We start from the raw sequence: 16,756 nt of genomic DNA, 5'->3' as shown, positions 1-16,756 counted from the left end.
ACAAAACGAAATTATGTGCTTGCAAAATTAATTCGAACAGATGTGTGTTGTGGAACGTTTTTTATGCTCCTTTTCTTTCTTCTCGCTGCCCTTCATAACTCTGTTTTTTTTAGCACTGACGCTGCATCGTGCACTGATGCTTTTTTACAACCAAATTAAGAGCAGATGGTGAATTTTCTCTTTTGGTCAATGAATATTGCACTTGAAGTTCTTTTTTACTATTTCTCTTGACCACTGCTAGATAGTATGTTTTCGTACTTTGTAAAACTGCGTCTACTACTACTTGTTTTCCTCAACGAGATTGTTTCTATCTTTTTTTTTTTTTTCAGATGTACGCAACTTTGTATTGACATTGTATGCTAAAATAATAACGTCATCACACGTAGACTACCACACGCTGATTACACCCTAAGATGACCAAACAAGCACCAGCCCTGAGATTCAGTCAGCCGATAATTAGAGCATTACACACCAAAGCTCTGATCCAGTGTGCTAGAAAGAGAGACAAACATCAACAGATAGTCCAGCTTCTTAGCCTCGTTTGGCTAATGAAACTTTGAGCTGTGAGCTGTAAAACCGAGCTTTGCTATCCTCCGTTGCAGAAAACAGCCAGTCGAAAGGCTGATCGCGGATCGCTAATGATACCTGCAGATCCTCCGTTGCACGCCAAAGAGGATTAAACCTTCCTCGCTGCAGCCTGATGCTCAAAACTTTGCTTGCAATGATTCCTCGTTTTCCCACTGCTTCTGCTTAGCTGTGATCAACGATGAAAAGTCTTTGCCCGATGCAGCAGTAACATATCAATCAAAAAAATTCTCCCAAACAATTTTTTTTAAATCGATAAATGCTCGAGGCAAAAGATGCTTTTCACCTCATGTTTTCAAAAATTAAATTCTTCAAGCTCAATTGGCAATAAAATGGCATCACGATACTTCGAAAGCATCCAATACGAGACGTTTGTTTTTTGCTCTTGGTACCGTACATACACATAACGGGTGCGAGAGGCCATTGCCGAGAGACCAACTGGCGAGCATTGGAAGTTATGACGGCACTCCGGCACGCCTGCTGGCCGCGTCGCAAGCTCGACCTCGATAAGATTCCTCGGGTCGTTCGTTCGCTCTCTCGCCCAGTGCAGCGGACAATGACGGGGAGACAAAGATGAAGAGCTTGACCAACGGCGTCTTCTCTGTTCCTACACCTCCTTTCCTCCGTAGCGGGGGCTTTGGAGGCGAAACACGAGCCGACGTCGCCTGTGTCGTTTCATACAATGAAAGCCAGCGCGATAAAAAGGAAGGGTAGGAGGTGGGCCACGACTTTCCAAGCACGCTCGTGCATTTTGTCAGCCAGTGACTTTTATAAGCTCCGCCAGCGTCGCAAATCATTCGCTCGCTCCTTCGACTCGAGTTATGTAAACGGTCCGCAGTAGGAGGGAATGAGCGCCGGTCCCTCTTCCGGGGAGATCGCAAATTACGTGAGAGACCTGGGTAGCTGAGACGTGGAGAGAACGCGAAGCGGAGAGTTTTATGGATTAAGCCGATGAAGGAGTTAGTCGAGATAACTGAAGAATCGTTACTTGAGTATTTTAACGTAATCTTTGTCACTTGGAGAAATAGTCAGGTGTGGGAATGAAACTTTGGTGTATGTTTCCTCGTGATAAAATAGGAAAAAGGCCTTAGTACTAGAGTCTGACGCACTTCAATGATCTCTTAGAACTTGTAACTTAAGCTGCATTAAGTTATATGTTATTATAATCAACTGTAAATGAAAGCTGAAATGAAACCATAAGAGTTGAAATAAATTTTTTTTTACGATTTGAAACTTCCCTTTGAAAGTTATTTGGGTTTAAAGTCGGGAGTTGAAAGCAAGATAAAAGTACGTTTGCATTTATAGATGTATACATATTTTTATTTTATTTCTATAATTTCTACCACTGTAACATTTGCACGACAACTTGAAAGTACAATTTTTTCACATTTTAAGTAGTAATGGCTAGAATGCGGTCAGACGAATTTTTTTACCGAAAATTTGGAATTATATTTTTCCATTTTGGTTAGATTCGATTGATATGGTAATATGATAAGATGTACACGTTTTTTGCATTTACATTTTCAGTACAACCCAACATTAAAATAGGAACAAATATTAAGTAGTCAGTATGAATATTTAGTCAGACACTCACGTTTTTTCTCGCTTTTTTCTGTTAAAATCTCAGTATGATGTTTAGTGTGTGGATTTGGTAAAACATTAGGAAAAAATAAATCTGCACACGGTTGTTGTTTTATTTATTCGTCAATAATTAATCGTTGTTCAAACGAGTACCTCGTTCGGTTTTGAACAGGGGGACTTCGTGACTCTTACTTACAAAACTCATAATAAGTCAGTTAAGGAGTTACAGTTAAGTAGTTATTACCAATGAATGGTCACACACGTACATTTATCTTAGATTCATTTTATTTAATATTATCACGACATTAACGGTGCGTATTTAATTTTACATAAGCCAAAGAGAATATTTAAGTAGTTATCATCAATGTATGGTCAGACATTTTTTTTTTAAATACTTTCTTTCATAACATTAATTAAATTATTTAAAAAAAGACAATCGAGTAATTACTATCAATGTGCTGTCAGGCATTCATAATTTTTATCTCATTTACAGTAAAATCTCAATTTTGAAGATCAAAATCTATCAATATTACATCAGATACATACTTTTTTTCGTATCACCCCTAACTAATGATACTTTAAATACTACAATAAGCTCTATGTGAACTCAAAAGTAGTAGGAGGTGAAGGGATTTCAGTAGTCATGATTAATGTATGTTCAGACTTTTTTTGCACTTGCTTTTACTAAAACAAATCAAGATTATTGTAGACCCAGAAGCTAGAACAAAAGTATTCCTTAGCGCGATAGTATTATCAACGAAGCTAGACGGATTCCTCACTCTTCTCTAAGTTACCCCGTTACGAGTAAAGTGTCGTCGTGCACACGCTTCCCTTGCTCTTCTACATGTCTGCACTTTTGCTTCTCGTCGCCGCATAAGTTTGCATACGAAATTCGCCAACACGTGCAATCACCTCTGAAACCCTTCCTCTTTCCATCCTACACGTATATGTACATATGCGTGCGTACGTACATATGGAGGTGATAGAATTGCGCCGATCGCAAAATGAGATTTGCTTTGTTTGACACGATCGCGGCTCACAATAAAAAATGTACGTTCTTTCCTTCTCTTATCTTTTCTTACTTGCGGTCTTTTCGTACCTTTTCGCGAAAGGAGGATATCACCATCGGATTTTCCACGGGATTTCTCTCGCCTCTCTCCACCTTGTTCTTTTTCACCGGCAGGATATTTTTCCTCCGAGAGAGACATTCTATGCGTGTATGTATGAGAAAACGGAAGTTACATATCATAAGCGGAAATTGGATATCAAAAATGTATAGCGAGTTAAGTACGGTGGAAATATTTATAAGTTTCGAGATTTCCAGTATGAGAGCGGGTGTTTGCTGGGCCAAAAAAACAGATATATTCTTGCAGAGTGTAGTATATGCGTAGAAGGAAAAGGGAGGCGAGCTTGGACTCGTTAACAAAAACTACGGACAGCTCAGCTATCTTATTTTCTCTACTAGCAGTTCGATGCTTTGCTGTGTTGTTGGCTCGCTGTACATTTATTTGCTTGTGCACGCTCGCCGTTGGCACATGGTGCTTTTTTTTAATACAAAACTTTTGGGAATGGAAAAAAAATGCCAATGCGTTCATTTAATTGTACGTTACGCCACTAGGGTGGAAAATGCTATTTGGCGCCCACGGGCGCACTTTCATCCTGCCAATGAGGGGGGGGGGCAGGCTACAAAACCTGTGGTAAGGGTATCGGGGGCGGATCCCTAATGGGGAATTGGTGGGGCTTAAAAAACTGACTGATCGTTCGTTCAATTAAATTTTTACAAACTTTTTACAACTATTTTGCGAGCAAAAAAAAATAAACTAGATGGAATGAGAGTATTAGTATAAAAAAAAAAATTACCACCACAGGGTAACATTACGATTGGCTCTGTTCTCTTAATAAAAGGTCACCTACCAGCACTAACTTGTTCAACTCGTTAAAAAAAATTTTTTTTTACTTGTTGACATTCACTGCGCCTTCGGTAAATAAAGCTCGCACCTGGGGTGTGTTTTTATTTAAATGTCTCTCGGAAGCATTGTATAAGTCCTCCAGAGTTATTTGATGTCAACAAAAATCCGATGAAATCTGTTTAGTTTTATTTACTTAATTATAGACATATTAATAACTTGGGCATCAGCCACAACTATGAATTAGTCCCACATGTGGCTAGAGTTGCCAAAAATAAGTACAAATGAATCACACAAGTGTGGTGGCATGGCACGTAAAGGTGGGTAGGAAATAGGTACTTTCCACACTGTAATCACATTTTCCTATTAAATAATCACTGAAGTAGTCTGATGACTTTGAAATATTTATCAAGTCCATACTTTCTCTGAATTCTGGAATATTCAGTCTCCAAATCACCTACAGTAATCATTAAGGTATGAAAGTTTTGGTACTTCGGTGGTACTTGGTCCATATTTTAGAATTTACAAAGTATAATTGGAATGTAGTGTAAAGGATAGCTATCGATATTTCCAATGAAACAGTATTCAATACAGAAAAAAAAATTTTTATCAAAAATTAAGAAAGTTAGAAATAAAATTGTAAAACAACCTTTTATTTTCTTCTTGTTAAGTTCCAATCAGTAGAGTAAAAAAAATTTATAATTAAAAAAGTTGTATGCATCATAAATAGAAATCTGATGTACATACAATAAAACAAAGTGGGTAGTTGTACCACAGGTTAATATGAATTTTTTCAATTCTAATTTACTTACATTTAACGCGAAATTCAAGCGGTTTGCTCCGAGTTTCCTGGATGTCATTGGTTGCCGCGCAAACGTACAGGCCCGCGCTGCTTCTGGTTACGCTTTGAAGCACGAGACTTTGATTAGACCGAATGATCCTGGCGGACGTGTTGTGCGTCAGAACCACTCCCTGAAATTAAAAAGCCAGACGTTTCGGATGTACATTTATTATTTTAAATTTATCAACTAGTGCAAGATTTATAAATTCAATATAACATATTAAAGCCACTTTGACTGATGCAATTTAGTAAAGCTTAGGTACATTAATTTAAATATGAAAAGGGGAGGATAAAATATAGATTAGATGAAAATTGAAATTTTAATTCATTAAGAGTATCTTATGAACAGGATTTTGTAAGAATATCTGAGAAAAAGTAATTAATTTGATCAAACGATGATTAAAAGCAACTGATGGTCGATGGTCGTAGATCCGATACTCTCGAGCTATTACTCAGCAAAACGTTGAAATCTTTTTATATCCTCTTTCTTCCCCTTTTCCCAAGAGTAAAACTGATGGACTGAAAAAAGGACGTCCACGAATGCAAAATAATTATTCAATAGTCAGAAACAGGAGCCCCCATATCGAGAACTCGACGCAACCAGTCACTGGGGACAGAGAGAGGGAGAAGGGAAAATTCGAGCCCTTGTGCATCCCTCCGCGATATTGCAATTTTCAATAGAAGAATTTTTTCGTTTGGAGCTTCTCTCATCTCCTGGCTCGTGCGCGCTTGAATTATTTGCTGGCGATCGAAGTGGAAAACTCGCGCTACGGTCCAACGTTGCTAACACGCCATAGGCTGCTATTGCGTCTGGTCACTCTCGTTCTGCACCCGTACGTGTCTAAAATACAGATACATAAGTTGGTGCTCCTCTTGGATAAGAGTCATAGCGTAGAGTGTGTAGTGCATGGCTGGTGCTTGGCTTTTAATACTAATGGGATGATCGATCTTAAAATCTGTTAACTTGCAGCCTCCAACTAAGCGAAAGTCTTACTTGTTCTACTGTATACGCTGGAACAATGTAGATGTATTTATGTAAATTTCCAGACGGAGGAGAGGAAGGGTGTATTCAAGGATGGGGGAATCCTAGTATACATTCGATGAACAGTGTAAGGTCTCCCGCGTGCTAATAACTTTTGAAGGATTGCCCGTTTACGAGTATATATGGACGAGAGGGAGGCTTTGCAGGTCAGATGGGATTGGACTAGCGAGAAATCGCAGTAGAGATACGAAAAAGTGGCTATAATTATATATGTTTTCTAGTTCCCTTTTTGTTTGACAATCTCTTTTCATTGGATACATCCACCCAATCGCAAAGCGTGGTCTAGTTATCAGTACTTCTCCCTTCCTCTTACTCTCACTTCTCTCATAGCCACTTCCCTTTAGATTGACCCTCGAAACTGCTATTTTTTTTCCTTTTATAGTACAGGACTGTGAATTTTTTTTCTGTCGATTCAATGAAATCTGCCTGCTGATGCGCAAAGACAATCGGGAATCGATTTGAAACGAGACCATTTGAATCCAACCCCCCCCCCTCTCTCTCTCTCTCTCACACTTGTTTTCCGTTTCTGTCTCCAGCCATTTTGCCTCTCTAGTACGTGGCTTACGAGCTTCGAAAGAAAAACACGGATCGTACAAAAAGAGGAAAATAACAGGGATGATAAAGCAGAAGCTTGTATGCTTGCTAAAGCCACGGAAAAAAATGCAGTGGAGCAGTTGGCTCGTTCTGAAAATATAGCTTCCGTCAGAGACTGATTCCGTTCAATTGTATTGTAACGGGGGGGGGGGGAGGTTTGCTTCTACGATCGCGACAAAGATAATGAAAATATACGAGCAAGCTTGGGGTGCAGAGGTCTGTAGTATTTTACTCGTTACACCGGTAGGGTAGTATTTTCGTTGTTCTCTTGTGATTTACACTTTTCTGAATTGTTGAAGAAACTAAATAAAAAATTAATAAGGAATTAGCATGTGAATTTCATACGAACTAATTCACAATTCTTTGCCTTAGTTTTTTAAGAAAAAAAGAATATTACGACATGTCGTGCACGCGTTTTTAATTAAATCGGATTGTAAAACCACTTTTCTGAAAAATTGAAAATCCTATATTTATGTCATTTCAAGCCACAAAAAGGTAAGCAAAGAATACATTCCTTTATCTATTTACCAGCTGCTTTAAGTTAGCTTATAGTGGTATAATAACAAAAAAAAGTCAGCATTTGAAAGAGAAGATTACGTTCCCCACCGAGCTTTCTTTCCAAGAGCCAAGAGCAGCGAAGGCGCTGAGGAAAAAAAGTTCGTTACAGCCTCCTTCTTTGTGATGAGCACGAGATTTTCTTTTCAGCATCTCTTTTTGTTCCCCAAAAAATACATGACTTCAGGCGCTGCAAAGCCCTGTGGTACCGTGGCAGCTAGCAGCCTTCTGGGCTCCTCTCCTTTTTTTTTTTTTTTTTTCTCTTCTGTGAGAATATCGCGATCGTGGTTCGTTGAGATGTGCACAAGTGGAGGCTTAATCTCTCCTTTTTTCTGCACAAAGGTAGGGATTTTTTTTTTTCTGAGGTAACAATCCCAAAGCTGCTTCTGTCTATCTCACATACGATCGGAGGTGGATTCATTTGCTTGTGGTGTGGAGGTACGTGCGTGAGCTCTTGGGATATTAAGAGGCTTTGCTGTGGTGTTGCATATATTTTAGAAAGTAAAAGCTTTTTTTTCAGCTTTGAAGTACGACCAAGTCAAAGAGATGCATTGCGCCAAAAGGTTGTGGATTACGAGTCGAATTCGTTTGATATCCCTTGTTTTACTTTCTGTTTGCAGAATAATAGCGTGAACTTTTGAAACGACAATTTTTTTCTCCATGAAATATATTTTTTTCTAGTGTTGCCGGTGCAATAGACTACGTTGTATTTGCATAATATATACATTACGGACATTAAATACTTAAAAAACTAAGTACTAATGTACTCCATCTTCGACTGTTGTTTACGAGATGGGTAGTTTTAAAATTCTTGTTTTATATTAATATTATTATTCATGTACTCTACTTTCAAGCGCTGTGGAATACATTAAAGACAGCAGCATACGAATTGTTATAGCTCAAGTTATATTCCATAATATTTTTTTCTCAGAACAACCGTCAAAAAAAGTACCGAATCCATTAGTAAATTCGTAATGAGCTAGCAAAGCTCGTTTCATTTCCAAGAAAGAAAAGTCAAGAAACGCCTTCCTCAAGGCCTGCACGTGAAAACAAATTGTCGCGGTGGGATGCAATTTCCGTGAAATAATTTCACCACAATCTCATGGGTCGGCGGGAGAGTGCAAATTCTTCGCGATGCGGGTGCCAGCTGGAATAATGCAATCCAAGAAGGAGAGTACAGGCCAAGAAAAACGTTTGGTAGGAGTGGAAAGAGTGGAGACCTCGAATAAGGAAGCAGAGTTGGTCCAGCGTGAGCTCGGTTTCACCTCCCGTAGGCTGGCCCCAGCTCTCTCTATTAACGAGACTAAGTTGATTAAACTAGATTGTAATCTGCGTAGCCGGCAGTGCGGTTGGAGGATCGGAGATAACTGCGAGGCGATTTAGCGGAGCGCTTAGCGTAGGCCGCGTCTTGGTTAAATCCTGGGGTTTACCTTCAATTATTTCCCTGTGGCGGGGAAGACAGAAAGAGCCACGGGTATCAAGAGGGCCCAGGTTGCCCTTTGCGGTTGTCGTAGCGGCCAACGCTTTGTCCCACCTTCCTCTGTCTCTTCCCGCTAATGTTTAACCGCGACTGACTCCGAATAGAGGAGCTATGTCTTTTGACTTTGATGCGACGCCCTTTGGCTGCACAAAGGACGAAAATTCCTACTAGTTGGACTGGTGAGTCGGCAAATTCTGAGTATGCGATCGAATGGATCCCTATTCTCTGAGTCCCTTCAGGACCAAAGGACATTGCAAAAGTGGCAAATTCATTTATTTGTCTGGACTCGGTGTACATTCAATCAATTGTGGTTGTGTAACTTTTTGCTCAACCGAAATCGCAGAACGGGGGGTAAGAGAGAGTATCTGTAATTAATAGAAGGAGCAGGAGGAGGCAGAGTCAGAAAAGTCTAATGAAACTAAATTACGCTCGGCCATGTATCCTCAGACTCCCAATATCGCGTAAGCCTTTAATAACCATTGCCCGTTATTAAATTATCCGTTTATCATCGAAGCTCTGATTAATCTCGAGCTAGGAAGATTAAAAGCTCCCTCGGCTCGTCTCTAGACGCCGAGGGCTGCTACATTAATTGCTGGATTCTCAAGGACCAGAGACAAGATGGCGCTGCCACTGTTCGAGATTACGTGCGGCGACGAATTCTTGAAATCTTTTTTTTTTTTAGTTAAAGGAAAAAAGAAGGAGGGTTCTTCTTTTCTTTCGTAAGATGGAAGTCAGGCAGTCTTAGTCATTGAAAAATTGACGAGATGGGCCACTACCATTCCCAATAGCCCAGCTTCTCTATTTTCTCTTTGTATTTATTATTTTTTTCTCTTTTTGTTCCTTCGTAGTCACCTTACCTTGTCCAATCTAGTCTTCCACCTGCTGCGCGCGGCTGTGCTTCACCAGCCGGAAAATTTGCCACGCGTCGCAGTTTCTCTATTTTATCGTTGTCTTTTCCGTTTCCCATTTTGCCCGTAGCCTCGTGCTTGTTTGCCCGTCGCCTTGCACGCGAAGGTAACCACGCACATGGGTATAGGTCATCTTGTTCTGTGCAGCGAGGCGCGAGAACCCTTGGCTCGAGATTTTCCGCGTTGAGTTGCACGCCTCAAAGTTTTCGATGTGTCCCGGGAGCTTGTTGGGCCACACCTCTAGCTCTCCCCAGGATAAACATTGCCCACCGACCGACTTTGCTTTGTTTCGTATTTACGCTGATAGTGGCAACGATTTACTCATATGCATCTCGTTCTTTTCTTCCTATCTTGGTCGTTTTTGCACTCTTGTTTTTATGATTATTCATTAATTGATTGTGTACAGAGAAATCGATTAATTGTACCTGCTTTGTATACGATCGAGTATGAAAATAAGGAATACGAGAGCATCACGGATAACCGTGAATTGCTGTAATGAGTTTTCGATTTAGTTTATTTTCATTGAGAGATATTGCTTTCTCTATTTCGTCATAGTATTGCAATGGTAGTAGAAAGCTTCCATGAATCACTGTCCGTAACTCTTTTCCCCCCTTGTTTTGTCAGAGTTTTTTCACGGCAGCGGAGAACCGATCGGACAGGAGAAACGCTCTGATCCTACCAATCTCTTCTCGGGAATACGAGGAAAAGGGATCCTTGAAGGAGTTGCGGCCAACGGGACACAATTGGTTGGTTCGAGGTTGCCCAGAGGAGTTTTACAAAAAGAGGAAGAGGGAGGCTGAGCGTACATTCCGGTCAGACGGTGGTGTCCTGATTCTTTGAGAAATTGCCAGCAAACCGAGGCTCTATACGGCTCCCTTTTTGCTCTCTTCTCCTCTCATATCCCGATGCGCGGTTTACTTTTTTCCCGCGATGGATCGACCCTCTCCTAGTGTCTTTGGTCGATCTTGCTGCATATACTCTCCTGGAGAATTTTTCGTGCTCGATCCTTACGCTGCAATTCTTTGGGTTATGATTTAGGGAAGTCTTAAATTAAAGCCAAAGTGTGCAGGTGGTGGGAGCGTGGATAAAGTTTTTATGCGGTGCATAACTGTAAGTGTGTGCACATATGACAAAGGATGGGTTCTCGGGTTTTTTTTACCTAATACTTACCACGTTCATAAATTATATTACGTTTTTTTTGTTTTTTTAATAGTTTGAAAAATAAAATAAAGCCATTGATGAAAAATGGAGATTTTAAGAAAAAGAATTTTTTCCATTCTTCTACTTGAAAAATTGAAGCAAACTTAATGAAACTTGGGCAAATATATTTTATTTGGTAACTGTCTAATTCTCTTAAAATATTCAAGTGATCTTATATGATACATATACACCATTAAATTGGTTCTATATTTTACAACAATGCATTCATTTATAGATTCTTAATTTTGTAAATAAATCGATAAAAACGTTTACAATGATGAAAGCTTAAATTTCTGAAAACTGATCGACTTAATCACTTTTCCGGGAATTCCAAGAGCTTGTAAAAAAAGAAGTCCCATGAGTAGTTGTCGATGGCCCATTTCACGTGGAAAAATTAGAGTAGACAGTACAAAGTACAGATAAGCAAGCGTCCAGAAAAATAAATTAAGTGTGCGCATCGGTAAGTAGCAGCAGCGCCTCGCACCAAAGGAGACTCGACGGGACGAGCACAGGTTCTTTTGAAGCGCTCCCCCGGGAGCTCACATGAATGACCGCGCACCAGCTGCCACGTTCTCTCCTCCTTTTATCTGTTTCATCTCAACTCTTTTCTGCTACGTTTTGCCCCCTCCTCCCTTGAATCTATTTCATCTCACGCACTTTTCCTGCACTGACTGCTTTTATGTATGCAAATATCTTTATATCATTCCAGTAATAATTTTACGTTTTTCATGTCCCGTTCTGTTTTATTATTGTTGTCACAGCGACGCGTAGTTTTTATTGTCAGGAAAGATATTAAAATCCTTTTACGGTGTGCTCTTGCGTTTCATTGATTTCCGTCGAGTTTGATTACACACTAAAAGCACTCTTTGACAATTTTTACCGTCTGTATTTGATACGTCCAAAGATATTTAAAATTCAAAGCAAATTCGATACACCTCGAAATATCTCAGGATTAAGAGGAAGAGAAAAAGCACACAAGTTAATCATAAGAGTAGGATGCAGTGAATAATGTAAAGAAGGATGTAGTGAAGAGAAAAAGGACAGAGTGAAGTTTAGAGAAAAACTAACAGTTGTAACAGTTTGCACTGTGCACTCGCTTCGCACTTCGTCTATCATCAATTTAGACGGTCGTCTGTATTTTGCTTTCTCATCTTGTACGCTGTATACGCTAGCCAAGCAAAAACTATTCGTTCATCGTTACTCGCTCGTTTACTTCACCTTTTTCCACGTCAGTCACTCTCTTTTTTGCATCCTCGTGAGTCTGCTTATTTTTTATTTCCTCAACTTTTTGGCTTACAAGCGCATTATGTATTGGAACCGAGTGAGAAAATAAAGTAGAATAACTCGAGTTTGGTCAGACGCTTGAAAAAGTAGTTCATTTGATCTACTCGATCTATATGAAATGCATTTACACAATTCGAATAAAAAAATTCTATAAGAACGTCAACGGTCTATTGAGATCAAAGAAAAACATTAAGAAGTACACCTCTAAATTCTACTAGACGATCGAGAAAATCATTAATTTAACAGGCTTGATCTACAACATTTTTATTTGTAATCATTAAAATACATACGAGAGTCGTTTATTGGATGCAACTATGCAAGCTGTATCAAAATTAAGTAGTACAACTTGAATTGAGTCAGATGCCTCAAAAAATAAAATCGAATTGGTTCATGTAAAATTTATTCGTAATTTATTAAGTGATATAATCCTGGGCCAGGTTACTGTGGCCAACATACATAAATGTGTGCCAGTACTTAACTAACTTTAATTAAATGTTTGTAAATATTAAACTTTCTAGTGTACGTGAATTGATCATTAGGATGAGTATAATCGTTACGTAGTATAACTCGAGTTTGACCATGCATTAAAAAGTAACTTGTTTAATTCATTTGAATTATAAATATCTTGTTACAACTATTTTAGTAAAAAAATCTACGTATAAATTAATTTTTTATCTGAATCAAGTATAGAAATAAGTAGAAAAAGTCGAGTACAGTCAGACGCCTAAGAAAATCATTCATCTTATCGACTCGACGTATTTACAATTTATTTGCAACTATCTGTTACAGTAATGTTATTCTAAAACTAAATGTGAACCGATCATTGGGATTAGGTAAGAAAATAAGTAGTACAATCCGAGTTTAATCAGACTCCTACGAAAACAATCCGTTGAATCAGCTTCATCTGTTTTAAATTAATCTTCAACTGTTAATTTAAAACAATTTTTATATACGCAAACTATTAAATTGAATGAAGTATTAAAATGAAGTAGTATCACTTGAGTTTGGTCAGACATGCTTTTTACATTATAATTAATTTAATCATATTTATCTACTAACAATATATTGGTAAAGCCTTCATAAGCAATTATACACTTAAGATTATTATTCATAGCAATTAGTATGAAAACTAAGTAGTAAAGCTCAAATTTGGTCAGACATAAAATAAGCCATCTACCTCAGTAGCTCGATCTTATTTGAACTGGTTTACTTTTACTTTAACAAGAAAATGCTAAACTTACACGAATTATTTACTAAATTTTTTATTTATAAGTATAAGGGACGAGTTGGCGAGTATTAAATTTCGTCAAGTATTCAATCGTGGACCACCCTCACATTTACGTGGCTGTATTCCATTAAGAAAAAAGTTCGAGGAAAAAAGCACGTAAAGACGGAAAGGGAACGAGAGAAAAAGATGGATGACGCGTAGCTGGTAAGCATTCGGCGCTCGAGGCGAGAATGTGCCAAAATAATTTAGCGTCCACTAGGGGAGGGAGAGCTTGAGGGTGGCTACGCGACGAGCATTCCGAGCCTCCAGATGTGATTCAATTCCTATTTTGGGGAGGTGTGGGCCGAGAGAAGAGGAGGAGGACTTGGCAATTAGTATGAGGAGGCGGTGACGCCACTGCTTTAATTGCTTCCCAAGCGGTCAAGCCGCTCAAAGCTGTAGAACAAGTTTGCGCTGTTAGCGGACTGGTTGCCACAAAGTATTGGAAAGATTTTTTTTTCCAGAGGGAGAGAAAGAAAGGACAAAAAGTAATCGGTACAAGTCGTGTTTCACGACAGTGCTGTTGTGTTCCTTGGCTTTTTGCTGCGAACGGAGGTACAATCTCTGAGGTCCAATAATTTTGGAAATCTATTAAAAATACAGGTCACGATGGCAAGTGACGTCAACTTTTGGTCTCACTGTTTTCATGGCACGTAAATGTGACGAGATCCATTTTTCGTTAAACTTTCTTTATCAAATCTGAATCAACCATTTTGAGGAAACTAGAAAAATCACAAGTAACCACAGTAGAGAGCACCCAATTCCTGAGAAAAAACGACACACTCAAGGAAGCTTTAAAGGGAAAGAGACCGCTGGGACGCAAGTTACCGACTCCGCATCGGAGAAAGAAGACGGTCGCGTGGTCGTAGTGTTACCAACGACAGTGAATTTTCCGGGCCGTTAACTACTCAGCCAAGTTGGTCGCGATGGCTGTTCTTGTGTACGCGTGGCTGTATACCACTGTTACAAAAGCAGCGGTATCAGAGCAAAGTCCGATGGCTCGACGCGCGTAACTCGGGGGATTACAAATGACCGTTATTAACGCTGGAGACTCGAGTTGGCGTGGCCCCGCGCTCGTATCGTAAAGCATGTCTCTTTGCGCTGCTCTGGACGCGCGCAGCTGCCACAGTGCAACTACTGTGGAGAGTAGGGCTTCCGCGAATGCACCAGTGGCTGTAGTCTAGGTTCGCGTAAATCTTGGTCCTTTTATTCTTGCGGATCGTAGCCGAAGGGCGCGTTGACACGAAGGGAGGGATGTAGGGAGTCCGCTGCTTTTTACGAGGCCGGTGGGCGAACGGGTGTGCAAATTATCCCTGAAAGCTCCGTGATAATCCCTTTACGCGGTCTTAAATCATTCGTCTTAATGAGACGGCCACCGCCAAGTTAATCTCGACTCCGGACTGTTTCTCGTTTCCCCATTTATTTTCCTCGCACGCTTCGAGCTTTTCCTGAGGGCCGTATAACGTATAATACAGGAGGGAGTCGTGCCTGCGCTTCGGGCGCAAGGGTGTCGGGAGCACGGGACTACCGAGGTTGCTGCATTTGCATAGAGCACCGACCTGTGTTTTTTCTCGTCTCCTATTTGACTCGCTTTCAGTTTTTTTTTTTTTAACTTTCAGCTTTGGTTTTTGCTGGAGAAGTTATTTAGGCAGGTACGGGAGAAAGGAGAGGCTACATATGATGACCGGTCATTTTACGTGTTTTTTTACGAATAAAGTTGGATAAGCGGAAAATAATATTATTCCAATCGACACGTAAACTTAACACAGAATATTGATCTTACGCCACGAAGAGAGACGAATTTTCAAATGAAATTGAACTTTGTCTTCAAACTTTTTCAATTCAAACTTTCTTTTGCAATGGTTTCGATGGCTCACTGCGATGGCCTTTTGTCGACTCTCAATGAATAATCCTGACTCAATAATTAATAGTCGTATAAAATTTTTTTTTTTTTCTATACTGTTCGACCAAATTACCGACAAGATAATCTCATCGTCGAATAAAACTCTCGAAAACACTCGAAGCTCTTAATACCTCAGCTCTGGCATCAAATTCATAAAGTTGCAGGGATGCAGCTTGCGAGTACATTTTTACCTCGAGGGGAAAAAGGTATGCGAACACGTAGCCGAAACCTAGCTGGCGGCTGTACAGTAGAGAGAAAAAAAGAGAGAGGACGGAAGTGGTCGTGGAGTGAAATATCGAGCAGAGCATAAAAGTTTAAGACCGTTTTGTTGCATGGCACGCTGGCGAGCACACAAAACACGCAGTAGTTGCTGTGATCTATCGCCACAGCGAAAAAAGAGCGAGGAAAGGGTGCGAAGTGGAGGGAGCGCAGCATGCTTCTTCACACCCGAAGGATCGAGCTCAGCTGCAGTGGTAGAATTTTTGCGCTACTCCAGTACTTTAACTTTTGTATCTGCATGGAGATTGGAGTACGACTGGCGCTCCGGACAGTAATCATTCGCAGATTAGTTGTGACTTCAAGCCTAGGGGGCAACTTTTTAAAATTTAACTGCATTGTTAAAAGTTGTCAAATTAAATGCGCGATTTTAAAACTGTAACAACCGAGGAGCGAAAAACTTTGTTTCCTGAATCGTCACTGATGATGAACACGACGTTTTTACTCAGCAATTCAAGTTAAATTTAACAATCTCGTAGAAAATGTTACAAACAAGCAGCACGCCATTTTTGATTCTGCACTTTCTATCCAGACATCGATCGTCCTCTCGGCTACATTTTCACCGGCACACCAAAGGGAATGTATATCGATTTCGCGGTAATACCATACCCGCCACTCACTTCCTAATTCCTCATCAGCAGCGCTGGTTATTATTTCCGATGCGAGCAGCTATTTTCTCGCTCTCTCTTTTTTCGCCGCTATTTTTAAATTCTCACCCTCTGCAAGCAGCGCCGCGAATCTCAATCGCACCGAGGAAATAGATTGATTCACGGTTGGTTAAATCGAACCTCGACACGCAAAGAGAGGGAGAACACAGGGGGCAGGACTGGCGAGGGACTGGCTTTTCGCTCACTGTGAGATTTCTCTTTATTCCATTTCGGAGAGACTCTGTTTATCTTCGTCCGGTCTCTCGAGCCCCCTTCCCCAGGAGGCCTCTCGCTTTCTTCTTCATCCGGCGGCGCGCTATATCCAACGCACGGAGCACTGAGACGTATATTGAATCGAATCTCGCGTGCGCATGTGTTTAATGTTGCACGTCGCGATAGGGAGAGAGAAATGCACGTCCAACGGGCCTTTATGTGTGTGTGCGTGTGCCCATTGGATTGTGCGTTTGACCGTGTTTGCGAGGGGAAGCCTTTCACCTTTCCTCTCACCTGCAAACAAGCTATCGTACGGTTTAAAACTTAGACCGTAATGTTGCAATATTTAAGTGTTTGCCTTATACGTTACATACACTGTAAGTATGGACACCCATCTCATCACCAGTGGATAGATTTGCAATTGTCTGAATGTCTGGTTTTTTTTTACGATGACAACCTTTTCTTGATCAACC

General features: G+C 40.2%; 1 protein-coding gene across 1 annotated transcript in view; it reads right to left on the bottom strand.

Moving 5' to 3' along the window:
• The window catches only part of LOC106647251 (kin of IRRE-like protein 3), a 135,750-nt gene that overhangs the window by 20,304 nt on the left and 98,690 nt on the right, over positions 1 to 16,756 (bottom strand). Inside the window, exon 10 of the mRNA XM_089590757.1 lies at positions 4,886 to 5,045. Coding sequence (XP_089446883.1) covers positions 4,886 to 5,045 — 160 coding nt within the window. The remainder of the gene's footprint in view (positions 1 to 4,885; positions 5,046 to 16,756) is intronic.

The sequence above is a fragment of the Copidosoma floridanum genome, unplaced genomic scaffold, assembly GCF_036245765.1.
Source record: "Copidosoma floridanum isolate Cflo_tuat_1 unplaced genomic scaffold, Cflo_Japanese_pri ptg000013l, whole genome shotgun sequence".
NCBI classification, from domain to species: Eukaryota; Metazoa; Arthropoda; class Insecta; order Hymenoptera; family Encyrtidae; genus Copidosoma; species Copidosoma floridanum.
Note: the sequence above shows the minus strand (reverse complement) of the source record. Positions and strands in the feature narration are given on the sequence as shown.